The following is a 17358-nucleotide window of genomic DNA, read 5'->3' on the forward strand; positions in this document are numbered from 1 at the left end:
ACAAGGATATGACTGGCTTGAGTTTTATTGAGGGGGCTGTTACACATGTGCATCACTAACATCAGACAAAGAAATCTTTCAACCAACAAGGGTTACAGAGCAACGTTCACTAAAGCACAGGTTGGAAAGGATTTGGGGACTGAAGCAGGCCAATATGGCAGCTTTTACAGATTTCCTTATACCCACAATGCACTGACAGCAAAGAATGCCTTGGTTTGGTCAGTCCACACACCGGGCGGAGGTACGGGAGCGCACCAGAGAGGAGTAGCGAATGTTGTGGGAATTCCCTTCCCGTTCCGGGGGCTGTCAAAGCCATGTCAGTCCCGCAGCCTGCGCCGATTGATTTGACAGAGCAGGCAGCTGCCAGCGTGTCTCGAGTCAGAGGTGAACGCTCTTGACGCGCAGCCCTGTCCGTGACTGAGTGATATGGCTTAGTTCAGTTCGGCCTTCTTAGTTTGTATGTGGTTATTTTTACTCTTTTCCTTTAGGGATTCCAGCGGCGAACGCCTGGGCTGTGTCCCGTTTCCGTGCGGCACGTTGCCGTGCACAGTCCGCGTGTGAGGCCGGGCGCGGCCTCAGCAGCCGCGGAGCGCCCAGGCCGCGAGCAGCGCGGGCAGCAGCGGGCCCGGCCCCGGCCGGCCCCGGGCCGAGCTCTGGCCGCAGCCGCCCGGCTCCCGCTCGCACTTGAGCTTCTCGCACAGGATGCCCGTGTAGGCCGGGGGACACTGGCACCGCACGTTGTTGATGCAGGTTCCCCCGTTCTGGCAGTGCAGGAGTTCATTGTCACACACGTTTGCTGCAAGATAGCGGGGAGAGGGGGGGAGAGAAGAGACATTAAATGTAAGCTCATCTACGGCAGAAATGCACTAAAACCAGAACTGAAGCTCCACCTCCCTCCGCTTCCTGAGGAGCGTATGAAAAGGGGCTGTGCTTTCACAAATACTCGGATTTTTATTTCTTTATTTCTTTATTTCTTTATTTTTCCTTAAGGCTGTATTCTTGGAAAACCATCTAATTCACTTAACACCACCAACTATGGTATTGATTAATTTTATATGAGGGACTATTTAATAATGAAATAATAAGAATATTAATACATGCCTTGTGCTAATGACTGTATCTTTATAGTTATTACTGAACTTGAACCGTAAGTGGTGTGTGTTATTTGAAAGGGGCGAGTTATCTAGAGCTTTTGGAAAGCATGAGCAGTGGTTAAAAATGCAATATGGCTTTGCTGAAGTAAAAAGATCTGCATGAGAGGGCAAGGTTTTATAACCAAGAACTGCATGTATTAATGATCTGCAAAAAATTATGCAAAAAAGATAAGGCAAGCACAGTCAGGAAATTCAGCATGCTGTTGGATGGGGATTATACGGTACAGACATCTGGAAATAAAAGATAATGTTATTTCCATTATAGATCAAATATTTCATCCTAATTAGATTTGCTGCTTTGGTGCATGGTATCTTAAAGCTATATCTTAGATATCTTAGATATTGTAGCCTGATAACAGCTTCAGAAATCAGATTTGACAAGGGAGTTAAGAGAAAATAATACAGGCAAAACTTTTAGACCTGCATAATTTTATAATATTTTGAAAAGTTGACAGCTTTACTTTGTATTGCTTAATATCAATTCAAATATTTCATGGGTGAAAATGCAGAGGTATGAGCAACATACTAATTAAATGTGTCAATCTGTGTTTTGTTTCAGATGATATCACGAGTATGATCCATATTAAAGCTCTGCCTTTCACAGGGGCAGTTTTAGCAAAGGACTTGCACCTACGATCTAGGTAGAAGGTAACAGTAAAAATTTTAACTTAGAGAATTAGGGAAAAGATTATTTGGTTAAGAAGCAGACTCAACATCATACGATGTTTATTTGTACCTTAGCCTGAAACTAATTAGCCCTAAATAATTTAGAATAGAGAAAGTATTATTAATTTTATCTTAAACATTACTGTTTATTGTGAAAAAGAAGTACAGTTTTGCAAATAATTATTAACTTATTTTTAAAAGCAGTCCAAATATCACAAGAACTACAAATAAAATAGTCCAAGTTCTTAAGTGGTGTAGTTCTACATAAATCTGTACAATTTTGAGCTCCACTAACCTCACTGGTAATCTTATCTGTCCTGACTTGCTTTCAGAAAAATAATTTTTCTTACCCTAGAAGATCTCTCCAACAATTGCTTTCTGATGTTCTGCATCCAAGTGGGCCAAATAATGCAATATGTTGGAAACTTGTAGGTGCAATTAAGAGGGACCAGTAAAAATTATTTTTTGAGTGATTCCTTTAGCAATCAAGGAATTGATTGCGCTATGGATTTAATATTGTCCAGTTTCTGAATTTCAAAGGAAAATTTCAGTAGTAAGGTACAACAACATATTTTGTTGATGATTCTACATCTGAATTTTAATGTTCTACACGTACGTTAGAAAAAAATGTATAAGAAACAGTAAGTCACCACCAAATAAATGTGATGAGATTATCAACCCAGAAAATACCATGGTAACAGGCAGAAAAAATTAACTGTATTTTAAAAGTCAATATTTGCATTACATCTCTTATAACTGAGGCTGTGTATCTTTGAAGTTGACTTTATTATTCAGACTGTATGTGTTTAGTCATCTCAATATGCAAAATCAAAGTACTTTATCTGATGAGACAGCTACAGGATCTGCATGTTCTAGACTACTCATTGCTGGGATACTTCTTACAGTTCAGGCAGTGGAAACTGTGAAATATCTGCCCCATCAATACAGACCCTTGTTTGCTTTGACAAACTCAGTGTGAGTTCATTAAATACCACTTCTTAAACAGCAGACGAGATGTTTCACTTCACATTTTGCCTGCAATAATTTATCCAGATTTTCTGAAGTATTAAGTAAACCATATTTTTAAAATGTATTATAAAACAATTATCTTTCCTATTTTAAAATTTATTTTGCAGACTGTAGCCTATTATTTGAAGAGGCCCTTAGCCCAGATCTGGTCTGTAGTTACAGGTGGCTGGAGATGGGGAGGCTGAAGAGGTGTTTTGCTCCAGCTGGCTGTTCTGCCTGACACACTCGTGCAGACTGCTACCAAATGCCTCTCAACACTGCCGTCTGCAAAATTCTGGATACAATGTTATAGACACTGATTTCTAAATCAGACCATTTATTTCTCATTAGGAAGTTTTTGAAATGTGCTTAAAGAAGGGATGGACCAAAAGCTTTATCATTATCCTTATATGCTTTTAAATGTTTGCCCACAGGAATGCAGGTAAATTTTATTGTTCTCAGCAAAATACTGTATAGCTGAAAATTCTGGAGTTGTTGATCTTGTATTGCCACAGCTTTCCTAATTTTGTGCTTGTATCTCTTTCTTTTGCACACAGACATGCATATATATATATCTTCCTTAATTAGAAACCAGGACATCAAACTGGCCACTTTAAAACCAAAACAGGTATCTCATTTATTTTGGAGAGTTTTGCAGGCCTTTTTGAGGGATATTTCTGAGCACAGTCTCCAGATCTGTGCTACTGCATGAAGTGAAATATTTAAAGTAAATTAAAGGAAATTGTTTTAAAGTTACTGTCATAATTCATCAGTTTACAATCTAACTATGGTCCTTAAAACACTTCACAAAAGAGACAGAAAAGAAGGCACAACATGCCTTGACATATGTCACAAAATATTCTTGATCTTCAGTTGCAATGTTAATAAATTTAGGAATGAAATAAAAAAGGAAAACAAGGGAAAAACACCCGTCTGAACCAGCTCAAGGGGTAGTCTTAGCCTGTCATAAATGTGCTAGTGTTTCACAGAATTTATATTGGGTATTAAATGAAATATTGTGACTAACACAGCTGTTTGGCAAATGACTTAAATGTTCAAATCTGAATAATACATGAAAATTCCTGAGTTTCTTTAAAACTCAGCTTCAATATCTTTGCAGCTTCTTGGAAGAAAAGAGTTAGACAGCTCTGGCTGATTTTAGTTCTGAAGCAGCAACAGAGACAGAGAAGCAGAAATGCGGGCTTTGCTCTCTTCAGTCAGGAGGCACAGCCTCTGCTCTTGGCTTAAGGACCTTCTGGTTACTGTTTCTGTGCAGCTGCAGAGCACATGCCCAGGGCTTTAGGTTTGTCTGCTGCCCAGACAGAAAAACAAGATGCTACTGAACTTAAATACAGTTCCTTCTACACTTCTGTCTTTCCCAAAGGCTATCCAAGAGGGGAGAAAATAAAATTTGTACCTTTTTTTGTGCTGTCTTAATTTTTGTACAGCTTGCCTACAGTAGCATCTTATTTAGGTGGGACAGGCTATTGACACACTTTTTGAGCTGGGATAGATGGTGTTCTTTTTCTGCATCAAAATCTGGACATAGGAAGAAATTTTCTTTGTGGGAACAACATAAATATCACTAATGATAAAGTCACAGAAAGAAAGAAAAATTATTAGAGGTCCTTGCTTCCTTTCTTAAATTCTGAAGACTTAAATTTCAATCAACGTTTTCCACATTCGCTTCTACCATGATTTTTCTTCGGTGTGCACCTTTTGTGGCATCATTTGTTACAGCCTTCTCTCTCCCCCTCTTTTTAAAACCATGCCTTCACTTTCCTCCTTTTTGTCTCCCAGATCATGAGTATCACAGTCCCTGGACAGGTTGGTGGGTTGACAGCTCTGAATATATTACACAACATATTTGTCTTCTCTAAAGCATTGATGCAAGCTTTTCCCTGACTTCTGCTGCAGTGAATTTTCCATACTGTTTGTCAGTGGTTTTTGTGACTGGCACCACTGAATTTTTGACCTTGGATTCCATCCATTGTTCATAATTTAGAGAGCATGCAGGTCTCAAGGCTGAAGAAATTATTCTTGGCTGGTTTTTTCTCTAATGCATTTTTTTCCTTGGTACTTCTTATTTAGTAAAGAATAATACTTGAACTCATGAATGAGGAAGATTTCAGCACACATGCTAACAGAATATTATGTCTGTGCATAAGTGAGTAAAAACCCAGCACAGTGAAACCCATGTTTTCAGCAATGATGTTTATAGGTAGCTCCAACATATGCAGTGGCTGTCTATATATAGACACTGAACAGCACGTAGAAATGACATCATGTCACATTGGGAGGTTTTGTCTCGCTGCATAAATAAGTTCAGTAAATCCAGGCCAAGCACAAGTGATTTCTTGTCAAATGCAGAATTAGTTCCTATGAATGCTGTGAGGAGGCTGTAACTAACATGCATTATTCTCTAAAACTGTGATCCTTTAATCAATAAATGGTAAAAACAATCTCAGAAGATAAAAGAAATTGCACTGAATGAAGCTTGTGTGTATGCCTAGTAAGAATGTGAGCATCTACACACACATATATAGCAAGAAAACCTCTGTAGTTGCGACAGTATTAGCAATATTTTCCCCACACTTTGTCAAATAAGCTGAAATGGAATTGGGGAATGCAAAACACTTAGTCTCATTTGAATGCAAAGGTAGGAAATTCTTTCCAGTTGTATCCAGTTGCATATTCCAGTTGAACATAAATGACTGTAAACAAAATATATCAAATTGCCAGAGTCATCAACTAACATCTTTATTATTTGGAAAAAAATCCTAAAAATACAATATATACTTGCTATGTGCTGAAGATCTCTACGTGGAACTCCACTGACTCATGAGATCTCCCCCATATAGCATAGATGTCAGGTAAGAGGATATAAGGGCATGGGGAAAACAGAAGTAGTCAGGCTTCTCCTGAAAGGTTACAGCTATTGCTGTTACAGCTCATGACAAAACTTCAAGTTTTTATAGCTTAAGTGTCTCGCTATTTGAATAACCAGTGAGTAATAACTGAGTTGACAGCTTTGTCACTGAGATTTCTTCCCTGCCTGTCTTCCAATTACAAGTACTTGCTTTACTTATTTTATTCTAATTTTTAGAATTTAATTTATTGTTACCATTTACATTACTGCCAAATGGCGTTAAAATGTTTTGCTACCATGAATATGTGGCAGTGTTGATCAGACTTCTACAGTGCTTTGAATCCACAAACATACCTGATATGAAAAACAGCTACTGCTCTTATAAATGAGATATTCATAATAATTTCTTTGTTTGGAAGTGACAGTAATTCAACATTTGCTGTAGTAGTAAAACTATCTTAGGCTACTGTCAAATCAAGACAAGGCAGATGCTTTGATAGCATAGAAATAAAACTGGTTTGCACTTATCTACCAAAGCACATTCTTAAGTTAAGACAGAATAAATCAATGCAGACAAGTACAAGCCTGAAGCGTATCTTACTGTGTCAAAATTATGGTCACAAAATGACAAACATTAATACAAAGATCTCTGGTGCAAAGTTGAAACAATGTTGTGATTAATTATATTGCCAGCAATACAAGGAAATAAATATTGACCAAGTGAGAGTAGTTTCTAGAGGCAGACATCTCCATCTTGACTTGTCTTGGAAATTCCTGTTAGAAGCACAATTGAAATGACACTTGCTTTTTTGTTGAACCAGTTTTAAGTTATCGGAGAATAAATGAATAGGGGAGTAATAGAGATACTGACTTCACTGAAAATTTCCAGTAGAATTTTTAGATTGTTTGCCTACATGCAATTTCTGTTCTGTCTGCACAACCCGTAGTCCATAGCCAAGCCAGTCCTAATCAAATTGCAAGTGAAGTCCTCCGAGTTTCTACAAGAAGATGTAGCTATTACTCAGAGTTCTGCCCAGCACACAGCCAGAGAATGGATGGTGATTCCTCTCTCCTGCATATAGGCAGCAATTTATCCTAGCATCCACATGGGTAAGCTTAGTTGATTATGTCGCATCACTGAAAGTGCAAAATCCTGTACAGAATATGTGGGGGTTTTTAACCATGCTATGAGGATAGCATAGGTAGAAAGTTACTGTTTTTCACAGGTTGAGTCTGTGCTTTCTTATTTTTCATCTCTGTTCTTAATGTAAAATTTTTGGGTTTAATCAATAAAAAATAATGAGAAGAAATGCATCTAACCTGTCAAAAGGACACGAGGGAAAATTGAGTTTTGGAATTGATACTCTTACATGATAGCCATAGTAGCTTTGATAGAAACTACACGTGATTGTGTATTAAAATGGATGTAAACAAATCCAGATTTAGTTATCTAAGAATTATAGTTGAACTAATACCTTTCAATCTTCCTTTGTTTCAGGAAATGAATGATTTAACCTTTCAGTTTTCTGATTTTGATGGTTCCAATTTTATACTTACTCAAAAGAGGATGATTCCCAAAGAGGGGGGAAGAAAAATTTCCCTATTTTATTGCTTTGCTTATGAAGGAGCACCACTGAATTGGTATGACTCTGATCATACTTTAGAGTCAGGAGAGCAATAAACTACGTATCAGCTTTTGTTGCTCAAAAGGGCCTACATGTCCCTATCATTCATATTCCACTTACAAAGCTCTAAGCTGCCATTACTTCTCTCTGCCTGGAGAAAAATGAACATTCTTAGATGATCTGTCTTCTCTTTCCTTAACTAGGAAAAGAAGCAGTTATAACTACATAGCTACTCTAACTAAGCTGTTTTGTTTTTTTCTATTGCCAACAGCAAGGTCAGGATTTAGATGTAACCATTATCAATAAAAACTGTTTAAGCACAAGAAGTGCTCAGATGCAAAAGATGAAGTCATCCAAGAGGCCCTATGAATGACTGGGTGATGGGATTTGGTTCCCTAAATTTGAGCAGCTACTGCCGTTAGCCGTGCCAGAAGGCATTTCAGACATGTAGATGGAGCTCCTGGCAGGTGTGTCCAGGAGCTCTGGGGGGATTAACTGGGAGCAGTGCTGGGAGGCCTGGCAGGGACTCCTGGGCCCTGCTGTGCTGGCAGGCTCTGCCTGGTGCAGCTTCCCCACCTGAGCACGGCTTCCCTGCTCCAGCTGAGCACTGCAGGCTGTGCCTGTGGCTGCCACTGGAGCTGCTCTGCTCCCCTGGCCTGGGGGACTGTGTTCTGGGAAACTCCCTGTCCTGCTGTCCCTCACCCCTTCTGTCCCGCTCCTGGCTCGATGGCCCTTTGGGGAACGCCCAGCTGCCACTGCTCCTGGGACATCTATGGCCAGCTCAGTCCTATACAAAGGGTTGGCAGGGTGACCTTGCCTGCACAGCATTTTCTGCTTCATGTGTGACAACAGGATTTTCTTGGAAGTTCCCAAGAACTCTGAAACAGACCTGCAACAAGAATTGCTTTCATAGAGCACAAAACCACAGGAGAAAGTCTGGAAAGCAAACCAAAGCAAGATCATGTGAAGGTCAGCAATTCAAATACATGATTATAAATTATATAGAAGGTTGATGTTCCTGCATTCTTGGCTGCTGAGGTGTTTTATTTGGAATAATGTTATGGACACAAAAGAGTGCAAAAAAATTTGTTTACAGAGAAAACAGTTTCTCTTTTGGCTATTCTTCCCAGATAACACTACACTGAGACTATTAAAATCCATGACATAGTCCCAAACAGTTGTTACTTAATTTGGCAGCATAACCAGACAAGATAATCACAACTGAAAATACTTCCCAATTAATTAGGGGATTAGAATTATTCTAATAAGTATTTTCCTAAATTTTTTTAAGGAAGGGGTAGAAGAGAGCGACGCGTGTTCTGGATGGCTTCTATGAATAATCACTGCTATTCTAAAGTTATTTGTGATCTAAAATAATTTGAAAGTTGCTAACTTCTCACTACTTCGACTGAAATCCAATTGCATGGGAGCTTTTGAACAACTGGTAGAAAACCTACTGGAAATACATGTTATGATCAACTTCTAAGCTACATAAACCAGCATTGTATTGGAAACACTAACAATCTTTAATTGCACTAAAGTATATATCAAAGGTATTAAAGTGAGACGGTATGTAACTAAATGGAAGTGTGACTTATCAGCTCTTTTACAGCAACCACAAGGAAAGGTAAAGCCAAGTTTGTATTTACATGTCATTATATATTCCTTCTGAGTGCATTTTCCAAAAGAAAGGTTTAAAATATCAGGACAATCTTCTACAGAAGACCAAAACACCAGTGTGCAAAGTTAATGGTGTAGAACCTCTCAGGAGATGAACATTCAGAATTTATGTGGACATTAGTTACAATGCAAAGGCAAAGGTAAAAAATTTGCATAATTCCTATAACATGTATGAAGTGAGGGATGGGTTTTTTTGTTCAAGTAACAATGCTGGCAATCAGGAGATCTTTCTGAATGTACATTGATTTATTGTTTGAGTGTGGATGAAATGCTGAAGAGTGCTTTTGCTGAGCCAGCTTTAGAATGGGGATAAAAACACTTCCCTATAAGTATCAAAGCTATTCAGAGTGAAACTTCTTATTGCTAGTGAACAATGGGGAAGCTGATGCCAAGGAAAGTCCAATGAGTTGCCTGTGCAAACAAAAGGAGGGAATGGTATAGGTCCTGTGAATTCCTGCACTATTTACTACATTGCACTGCTGATTAGATAAGTGCAATAGCAGAGTTGATTATCGTTTCCAGGGGAGTTTGCTGACAGTCAGCTTTAAAAAGGTTTATAAACTGTGAAGTTTAAAAAAGGACTATGTAATTCTGTGCAATTGTCATATGTGATTGCATAAAATGATTAAGTACTCTGACAATCTCAAATACCAGTGTTGTGTATTGTAGCTCCTTCTAATCTCACCTATCAGAAAACTTCAGCTGTTTCATATTTATACATAAGAAACACAGTAAAGATTTGCAAATTTTTATCCTCTCTGTTTCATTTGACCTATAAAAATATTACCTGTTATTGTCTATTTTTGTATGACAGTAAAATTAAAAAATGAATTCAACAGGCAGATTCTTATATCCTAACTCTTGTCTGAGATATACTACATGATAACATGCTCATTTGGGAGAAGGAATTTTAATTGGTGCAATGCTTTACTTTTCCACTCTTCATCAGAATACCAATAAGGTGATTCAAACAGCTGGCATGTAGCACTCTGCAAAAATAAGAACTAATAAATTAATGTATCAAATAATTAAAGCTATTAGTTGCTTCATGCTAGTTTTCATCAACAGTATTTATTGTTACACACAGACTTGCTTTGGGTTATCATTGTGCATTTATCTTCATGACAGAGCAACCATTAGATGGGAAACCCCAGATAACAGATGCTCTCTAACACAATCTTCTTCAGGCACACCAGGTTTTCTGCAGTGTTTTTCCCAGGTGTAACCAATGCCATAGTCTTAACCAGTGTTTTTTTTATCTGAAAACATTAAAAAAAACTGACTTATCACACAATTCAACAAAAATGTCTGAAAGACATTCATTTTTACACACCAACCAATAGACCTGAAGCAAGCATACATACAAGCTACAAATTTTTCACAATATTGCTATGCAGGCTACCACTAATAAGTTGCTGCAATAGTAACAGAATTATATTAACCTTGTTTAGTCAACTTTTAAGTTTTGCTACAATGTTGAAAAAAAGCTTAATAAACATAGACCCCTCCTAGAGTACATAGCATGGTTTGTTTGGGATAATGTCTGAAAAGTTCTTTTTATCAGCATATGAACTAAAGACTGTCTCTAACCATGGATGTTGCCTGCTATGACAAAGTGTTAAGATAATTCAGGATATTAAAAATACCAGAGTTAAAATATTCTCACAAGTAAGAGCTGTTTCCCTGTGAGCTTTATATCATTCTAGCATTACTTTTGACATGCTGATTAACATCCTTATATTTCTGTTTATCAATTGTGATGCACAAAGGTGTTAAAATTTAATTATTAATGAAGACTGAAATAACCTAAGATGCTTGAGGAGTAGATAACTGCCAAATGCAATTTCACTTCAAAGTACTTTCCTTATTTTGTTTAAAATTATTTTCTCCAATTTTTAGTTTAAGTCATACCAGAGTTGAAAAATACCAAGACTGTCTCCATTAAGTGTGATCAAATAGTATCAAACACTAATAGATAGTGTGTTAAGATATTTCTAAAGATATATTGTATATATCTTTATATATACAATATATTATCTGTATATATTGTATCAATAGCTTTAAATTTTATGATGGAAAAAAGTATTTGTGTTGCTTAAAAAGTCTTCCACCTGCACTTAAGACTGAGAAACCAAGACCTTGGTCATTTTCTCCTGCTCCTGAGAGGCTGTGTGTACAGCAATGTCACAAACCTCTGGCTTGGAAATGTAAGGGTCACACAAGAAATGCTTAATTTTTATGAAAATTTACTTTTGGAATGTACTTTTAAAACGTAATATCTCACTATATATTTTTTAGAACTCTCAGAGAAAAAGGAGACAAATTTCTGCTCAATAGAACTGGGATGATGATGAATCTGTATTTCCTGGCAAGTTTATCTCATTGGGTCCAGTCCCGTCATCTGCCCCAGAGAACCCTCTACATTACATAATATGAACTCCCACAACTCCTATCACGTTTGTCCTTCTCTTCCAGCAGCCTTGGCAGTGATGGCAATGGAAACCTGACTGATCAGATCCCAGCTCCTTGAGAACCTTGTATTCCTTGACATTGACTCCTGTGGCAGGAGGGTGTTTGCAACACGCTTGTGCTGCTGGCTGCATGTGCTAGAGGAGATCAAGGAAAAGCTGTCATTCCAGGCAGGATGAATTTTTGTAGGCCTGGAGCCTTGTGAGGGACAAACACTGGGGGTAGACAGCAATGGAGCCTCCTCCTGCTCCATGGAGCCCCAGGGCAAGCAGGGTTGGCAAGCATGGCCACCCAGCAAAGTCCCTGCTCAGGTTTCAACACATCCCGAGTGAAGTGAGGCTATGACAGGAGTGTGAAAGGCAAAGGTTTTCTGCTGTGAGACAGCATTTCTGAAGTGCTAACATGGCAGATCTGAGTGGGATGCTGGTCTTCTGAAGACTGCCAGAAAGCTATGGAACAAGTAGCTGTTTAGCTAAAACAGCAGGAGGAGTGCTAAAGGGAAGTAGTTGGAACTGGAACAGAGGAATCTGGGCTAAAGCCAGGGTGGGTGGGAGTAGGTGAGGGAGGTGCTCAACACATCTTAGCTGGCTCAATGTTTTGTATTTGCAAAACACTCAGGGTCCTTCTAATGGTGCAGTGCAGCGTGGGCTGCAGCATCATCACTAAGTTGTCATGTTGCCACTGAATAAAAGATACTCCAGATAACTGGAGTACACTCCTCTAAGTGTCTTTGCACTTTGTTTTATATCAGTAATGGTTTAGCATGAACTAGCAAAGCTCTCAGGTCATTGCAAAAAAAAATAAAAAATAAAAAAAATTTGCAGTATATGGCTTTATTTTGATAGGTGGTGTAAATCTCGGCCCAAATTTTCATACCTTTGCAGAAGTTATGCAGTGTATGTGCCACCTTTCATATTTCTCCACAGTTGTGTTCCAAAGGGCACGTGTGCAAATGTAGTTAAAAGCATTTCAAAATATCCAGCTCAATTTTTGAGATGTTTGTGTTGCAGTACACCGTTATAACCTGTCTCTTAAGATATGTGGAATAGGATGCTCTTTCTTGAGCATCCTATTCCACATAGAGCAGAAACCTCCTTGCAGAGAGCTGTGCTCTGCTGCATAATGTCAACATAATGGAGCTGATTTAAGAATGCTATGCTTGCCTCAATATGAATTTCCTTGCACTAACAGCCCGTTTAAATCTCATTGTGGGATTCTTCTGTTCCTGAAATCAGTAGGAAGCAAGTTAGGTTTTTGAATTTTGTGAGAGTAACTTGTCCTTGGATGCTAGTGACTCCTTATTTCCTCATGATCAAAATGCAGGTTCAGCTCTTTAAAGGAACAGCTACATGTGATGAAACTCTTTATACTCCTTGGAAATAAAATTCTAAATTCTTCAAAGTAAGAGTCCTATTTCAAGGATCCTTTGGCTTAAAAGGGAAGTTGAATTCCCATTTAAAGTATGTGTACCATTCAGAGCTCAGTGGTGCAGCATCTCATTAACAGAACACCCTGCTGAACTGTCTCCCATGGACTGCTATTTCTGTGCTGAGGACACTGGAGTTTGTTCCTCCTGCACTTGTCAGCGTATTTGGGGACTGGGCAGTGCGTGTGGGGATCAAACCTGGTAGCTCTTTATTTTAGCCCATGTGCCCTGATCTGTACCTGCTTGGTGCTGTTTCTTAAGGCACCTATTAAAGGGAGAATTCCTCCTCCAAAGAGATTATGGTTGAACTCCTTATACCCTATAAGTTTTGAAGGGGAAGAATAGATCCTTGGGTCTACTGGAAAAGGTTTCAAATTTAAGCAGGAAATAGAGTAAGAACAGGGGCTAGTGTTGGATATTGGTTCCATGAGCTGAAGCAATGTTTTGGGTTATCCACAGAGAGATTTGTAAATCTGGAAAATACACATAAACACCTAAAAAGTGGGAAAGATTTGGAAAACTATTCCACTCGGTCTCTAGAAAGGGAATAAAGTGGGTAAATTGATCTATAGACAAGTGCAAATCAAAATATTTGCTCTAGATTCAGCCAGTGGCATCAGTGCAGTTGTTACTACATGGCTTTCCATGTCCCTCTGAACAAAAAGACAGAAAAATCATTGGCAAGAAGGAAAAAGCATATAAAAAGTACCTGTCCAAGATGTAGTTATTAAAATACAACATAATTTTAGGTATAAAACTTCAATCATCCTGAACCTCAGCTGCCTATTGACACCAATGATGTTAATGAATACAGTCCCTTTAATATAATTATTTCAAGTTGATCTCAAATATAAGTAGTTTTCTATAGAAATTAACTACCAACAACTGAATTACTATCAAACTCTTCCCCCTTATGCTGGTTTGCATTAATTGACATTTGGTGAGGAGGGAAGAAGCCACCCATAGAAATGATTTTTCTGAGAGAAGCTGCTAAGAGCTTCCTCTGTACCTGGAACAACCCAATAGCTGGCTAGCCCTGAGAACTGACAACCTATTAAACCATTTAGAAGTCAGATCTGCCTTTGTGAGATGCACATTTTAAAGACGGGCAAGGCCGGGCAATCTCTCCTTGCTCCCGGCCTTGCGGAGGTAGCTGGGCGCTGGTCGGGCCGGCCCCGTTCCCCCTGTGCGGCCGGGCCGGGCCGGGCCCCAGCGGCTTCCGGGACGGGGAACGTGAGGCTGCGGGGCCCCGGTCGAGGCTGGCCCGGGCCGTGGCTGCCGATACCTTACTGACACTAAGCCCTGCCTGCCCCGCTGCCGGCCCGAGCCCAGCTGGGATCCACCGGGCCCCGAGAGCGGCTACCGGCTGGGCCAGGCCCCTCCACCGTGGCCCACACGGCCCCAGCAGCGGCCACGCAGAGTGAGGGGAATTTCAACTCGCAACTATTGAACACGGCAGGGGCCAAGAGCAGCCATGCAGCCAGCCAGAGTGGCTGCCACCCGAATGGCCGGGCCCCCGAGACCTTGCACAGATCATATGACTGCCCACAGGCCTGGGCGAGATTTCAACACTTCACTGCACAGATGGAACTTGCAAAATATTGAGCCTCTCTCGAGTGAGAGAAAGGAACTGAGTGAAAACATGCAGAGGACAACATGAAGGCACCAAGGTCGGTAAAGAAAGAGTCAAGTCCCAGATGGAAAGATCATGAGGAGATGCCTTAGTATTGGGCTGGAATTCTGGTAAGGCCATGGAGATGGACTGTGATACACTGGAATATCCCCTTTAATTCATGAGAAAGTATGGGGGGATGGAGTGTTCAAATTGTAGACATGAGCAGAGGCATCCATAATGAAGTAAAGCAGATGTTGAAGTAGCTGTGATCCCCTGAGAAGCTTTAACAGAGAGAGAGAGGGAGAGAAATAAGAGTGATGAAGACCCTTTGCCCCCAGGGAAAGAAGAAGAAGAAGATGACCTCTGTTCCCAGAGATGAAGATGGTCCCAGAGATAGATGAAGAGAACCATTGCTTTTGAGCAGCTCATCCTTAAGATAGTACCCTATAAGTTGACATGGCCCATGAACTCAGCTGTGGGAAGGCTGTGAAAATGGGAGAAACTTAACAATTGCAGATTTTCCAGGCGGCTGCTATTGAAAATTAAGGAGCCACGAGAGAACTGTTTCTTGTGGAGAAGTGTCCATGGCATGGCAAGGCAAGAGAATGTCCTCTCCCTACAAGAACTGATGAAAGACTATTGTAGAGGTGGTAACTGAAAATCTCAGCATTGGTCTTTACATTGTCAGTGAGAAAGAAGGTTGTGGGGAGGGGAAGAGAAATGTTCTGAAGGTTTTATTCTGATTCTTACTATTCTTTTAGTTCTGTTAATAAATTTTTGTTTATGCCTTTTAAGTTTTGAGCGTGCTTTGCCTTCCTTCTAATTCATCTCACAGCAGGAAATCAGTAATTCTAGTAGGTGCACTGGCAATTTTAGCCAGCACAAAACCCACTACTTCTTTGTAACATCCTTAAAACTTCCAGCACTGTCACTTCTCACCTGATGATTACAGGTAACAATTTTATTAACAATTTAATTATTCTCTTTAGAAGCCAAGGTAATTATTAGGAGCTTGGCTTCTGCCAAAAGTATTTTTAATGATTTTACCATTGGCTGTAGTCAAACATGAGAGAAGAACACACCATAATCAACAAAACCAGTTCTCAAAATTGTGCAGAGTTGGGAGAAATCGAAAGAGCAATGCCATTAATATTTTGCTGAACAACACGGTACTTTTGTATGGGCTATGAGTCCCATCTAAATTTATACTGATGGAATCCTGTAAAGCTCTACTCACTTTCACAGTGAATTTGTGCTACAAAAGGTAGTAGTCAAAGATCTGACAAAAAGGTGGACTGACATTTACGAGATCAAGCTTTTGTTCCTGATTTTATCATACCCATGTTCCTTGTCAAAATCTTTCCGTGCATGCATAACCTGAAGAAGAATTTGAAATAGCTGGAAGAGCTGGTCCATGTCTCAGGTGTATGGATCTGGGAGAAGATGATCATGCAGATACATATTAGAGAGAAATGCATGGAAAATCTAAAGGGGCAGAATGTTTGCAGGTAATTTGGTAAGCTGGTTATATTTGACATGCAGAGTAAAGTGAGTATAAAAAAAAAAAAAGACAACTATTTAAAAGGATTCTTACAAAAATTACATCATTAGCAGCAGATTGAAAAAACTTTATAAGAAAATACATTTACAAAGGCTAAAGAAAAATGGTGCAGTTACAATGAAATGAAGGAAAAAAGGAGAGTGCAATGTTCTTACAACTGAGCTGTAAGAACAGGTTAAAGTACCAAGGTAGGCCAGAAATAATTGAACAGTTCAGTAAAATCATAAAAATTAGCCATTAGTCTTTTTCTAAGCATAGGAAAAGCCAGAGCTTCTAGAAAGGCTGTAAGGCAATTAAACACTTTGTAAGGCATTTTTAACTATTAACTATGGAAGAGCTTTGGGAAGCTACCAGGTTCCTGCCTATGGTGATTGGGGCATGTTCTGGAGGTGTCTCTGAAAGTTTACAAACCAATATTTAAAAATAGAAGTAGTCTGTTGCATCAGATCACCAGAAGCAAATATTACTGGTCCAAGAATTTAAAAAAAAAATGCAGAAATAAAATTTGCACTGCTACTTGTGATTTTTCTAACTTAATTTTTCTAATTGTCAGGATGGGCTTGACTAACTACAAAAAAGGACCTGTGGCAGGTGTGATTTTTATAAAGATTTTCAAGGAGATGGAGAGGAACTAGAGACTGGCAAGTACAACTGCAGCAGGCAAGTTAATGGAAATTGTAATGAAGAACAGAATTAGCAGTTAGATGACTGACCATGATGAGTATGACAGAGAGAAATAATAATGTACAAACCTATTAAAAGATTTTTTAAGGAATCAGGTAAGCATATGGATGCAAAAGATCAGGTTGGCAATGTATCTTACTCTACAAAAAGTATTTTCCAAGATGCCTCAGCAAGGATCTTATTTTTTTATTTTTTTTATTATTTTTTTCTTTATGGAATAATCATAGCTTGAGTAATTAGAAACAGGCTAAGAATAGATCTCAGGAACTACTAATCAGTCTTATGAGGACTTACACATATAGAATTCTGCTAGAAAAGTGAGTGAAGCATGGTGCAATACATTTGCTTAGACTACGAAGGTATTGTGGGTATAAAGACCTTCAGAAGAATTTCTAAGGTGTGGGTGACAGAAATTAAGTGTTCAAGAGTAATGTATTCCTACAGATACTTGGCTTTACCATTTAGAAAAGGCACTTTAACAATAATTCATGGTATTTTATTGAAAATGTTGACTTAATGCTCTTTATCAATCAGAAAGGCGAATAGACTATTGAATTTTTGAAGACAGGAAAAAGAGTGAAGTGGAAACACCATAATGTCA

The 17358-nt window shown here is 39.1% G+C and overlaps 1 protein-coding gene across 7 annotated transcripts in view; it reads right to left on the reverse strand.

Moving 5' to 3' along the window:
• Positions 1-482: 482 nt before the first annotated feature.
• The window catches only part of NTNG1 (netrin G1), a 151821-nt gene continuing 134945 nt past the window's right edge, over positions 483-17358 (reverse strand). For all 7 annotated transcript variants that reach the window (XM_015636365.3, XM_015636359.3, XM_015636358.3 and 4 more), the window contains one exon: positions 483-796. In XM_015636365.3, the coding sequence (XP_015491851.1) occupies positions 576-796 (221 nt within the window). In that variant the 3' untranslated portion in view covers positions 483-575. The remainder of the gene's footprint in view (positions 797-17358) is intronic.

This window comes from Parus major, chromosome 8, assembly GCF_001522545.3.
Source record: "Parus major isolate Abel chromosome 8, Parus_major1.1, whole genome shotgun sequence".
Taxonomy (NCBI): Eukaryota; Metazoa; Chordata; class Aves; order Passeriformes; family Paridae; genus Parus; species Parus major.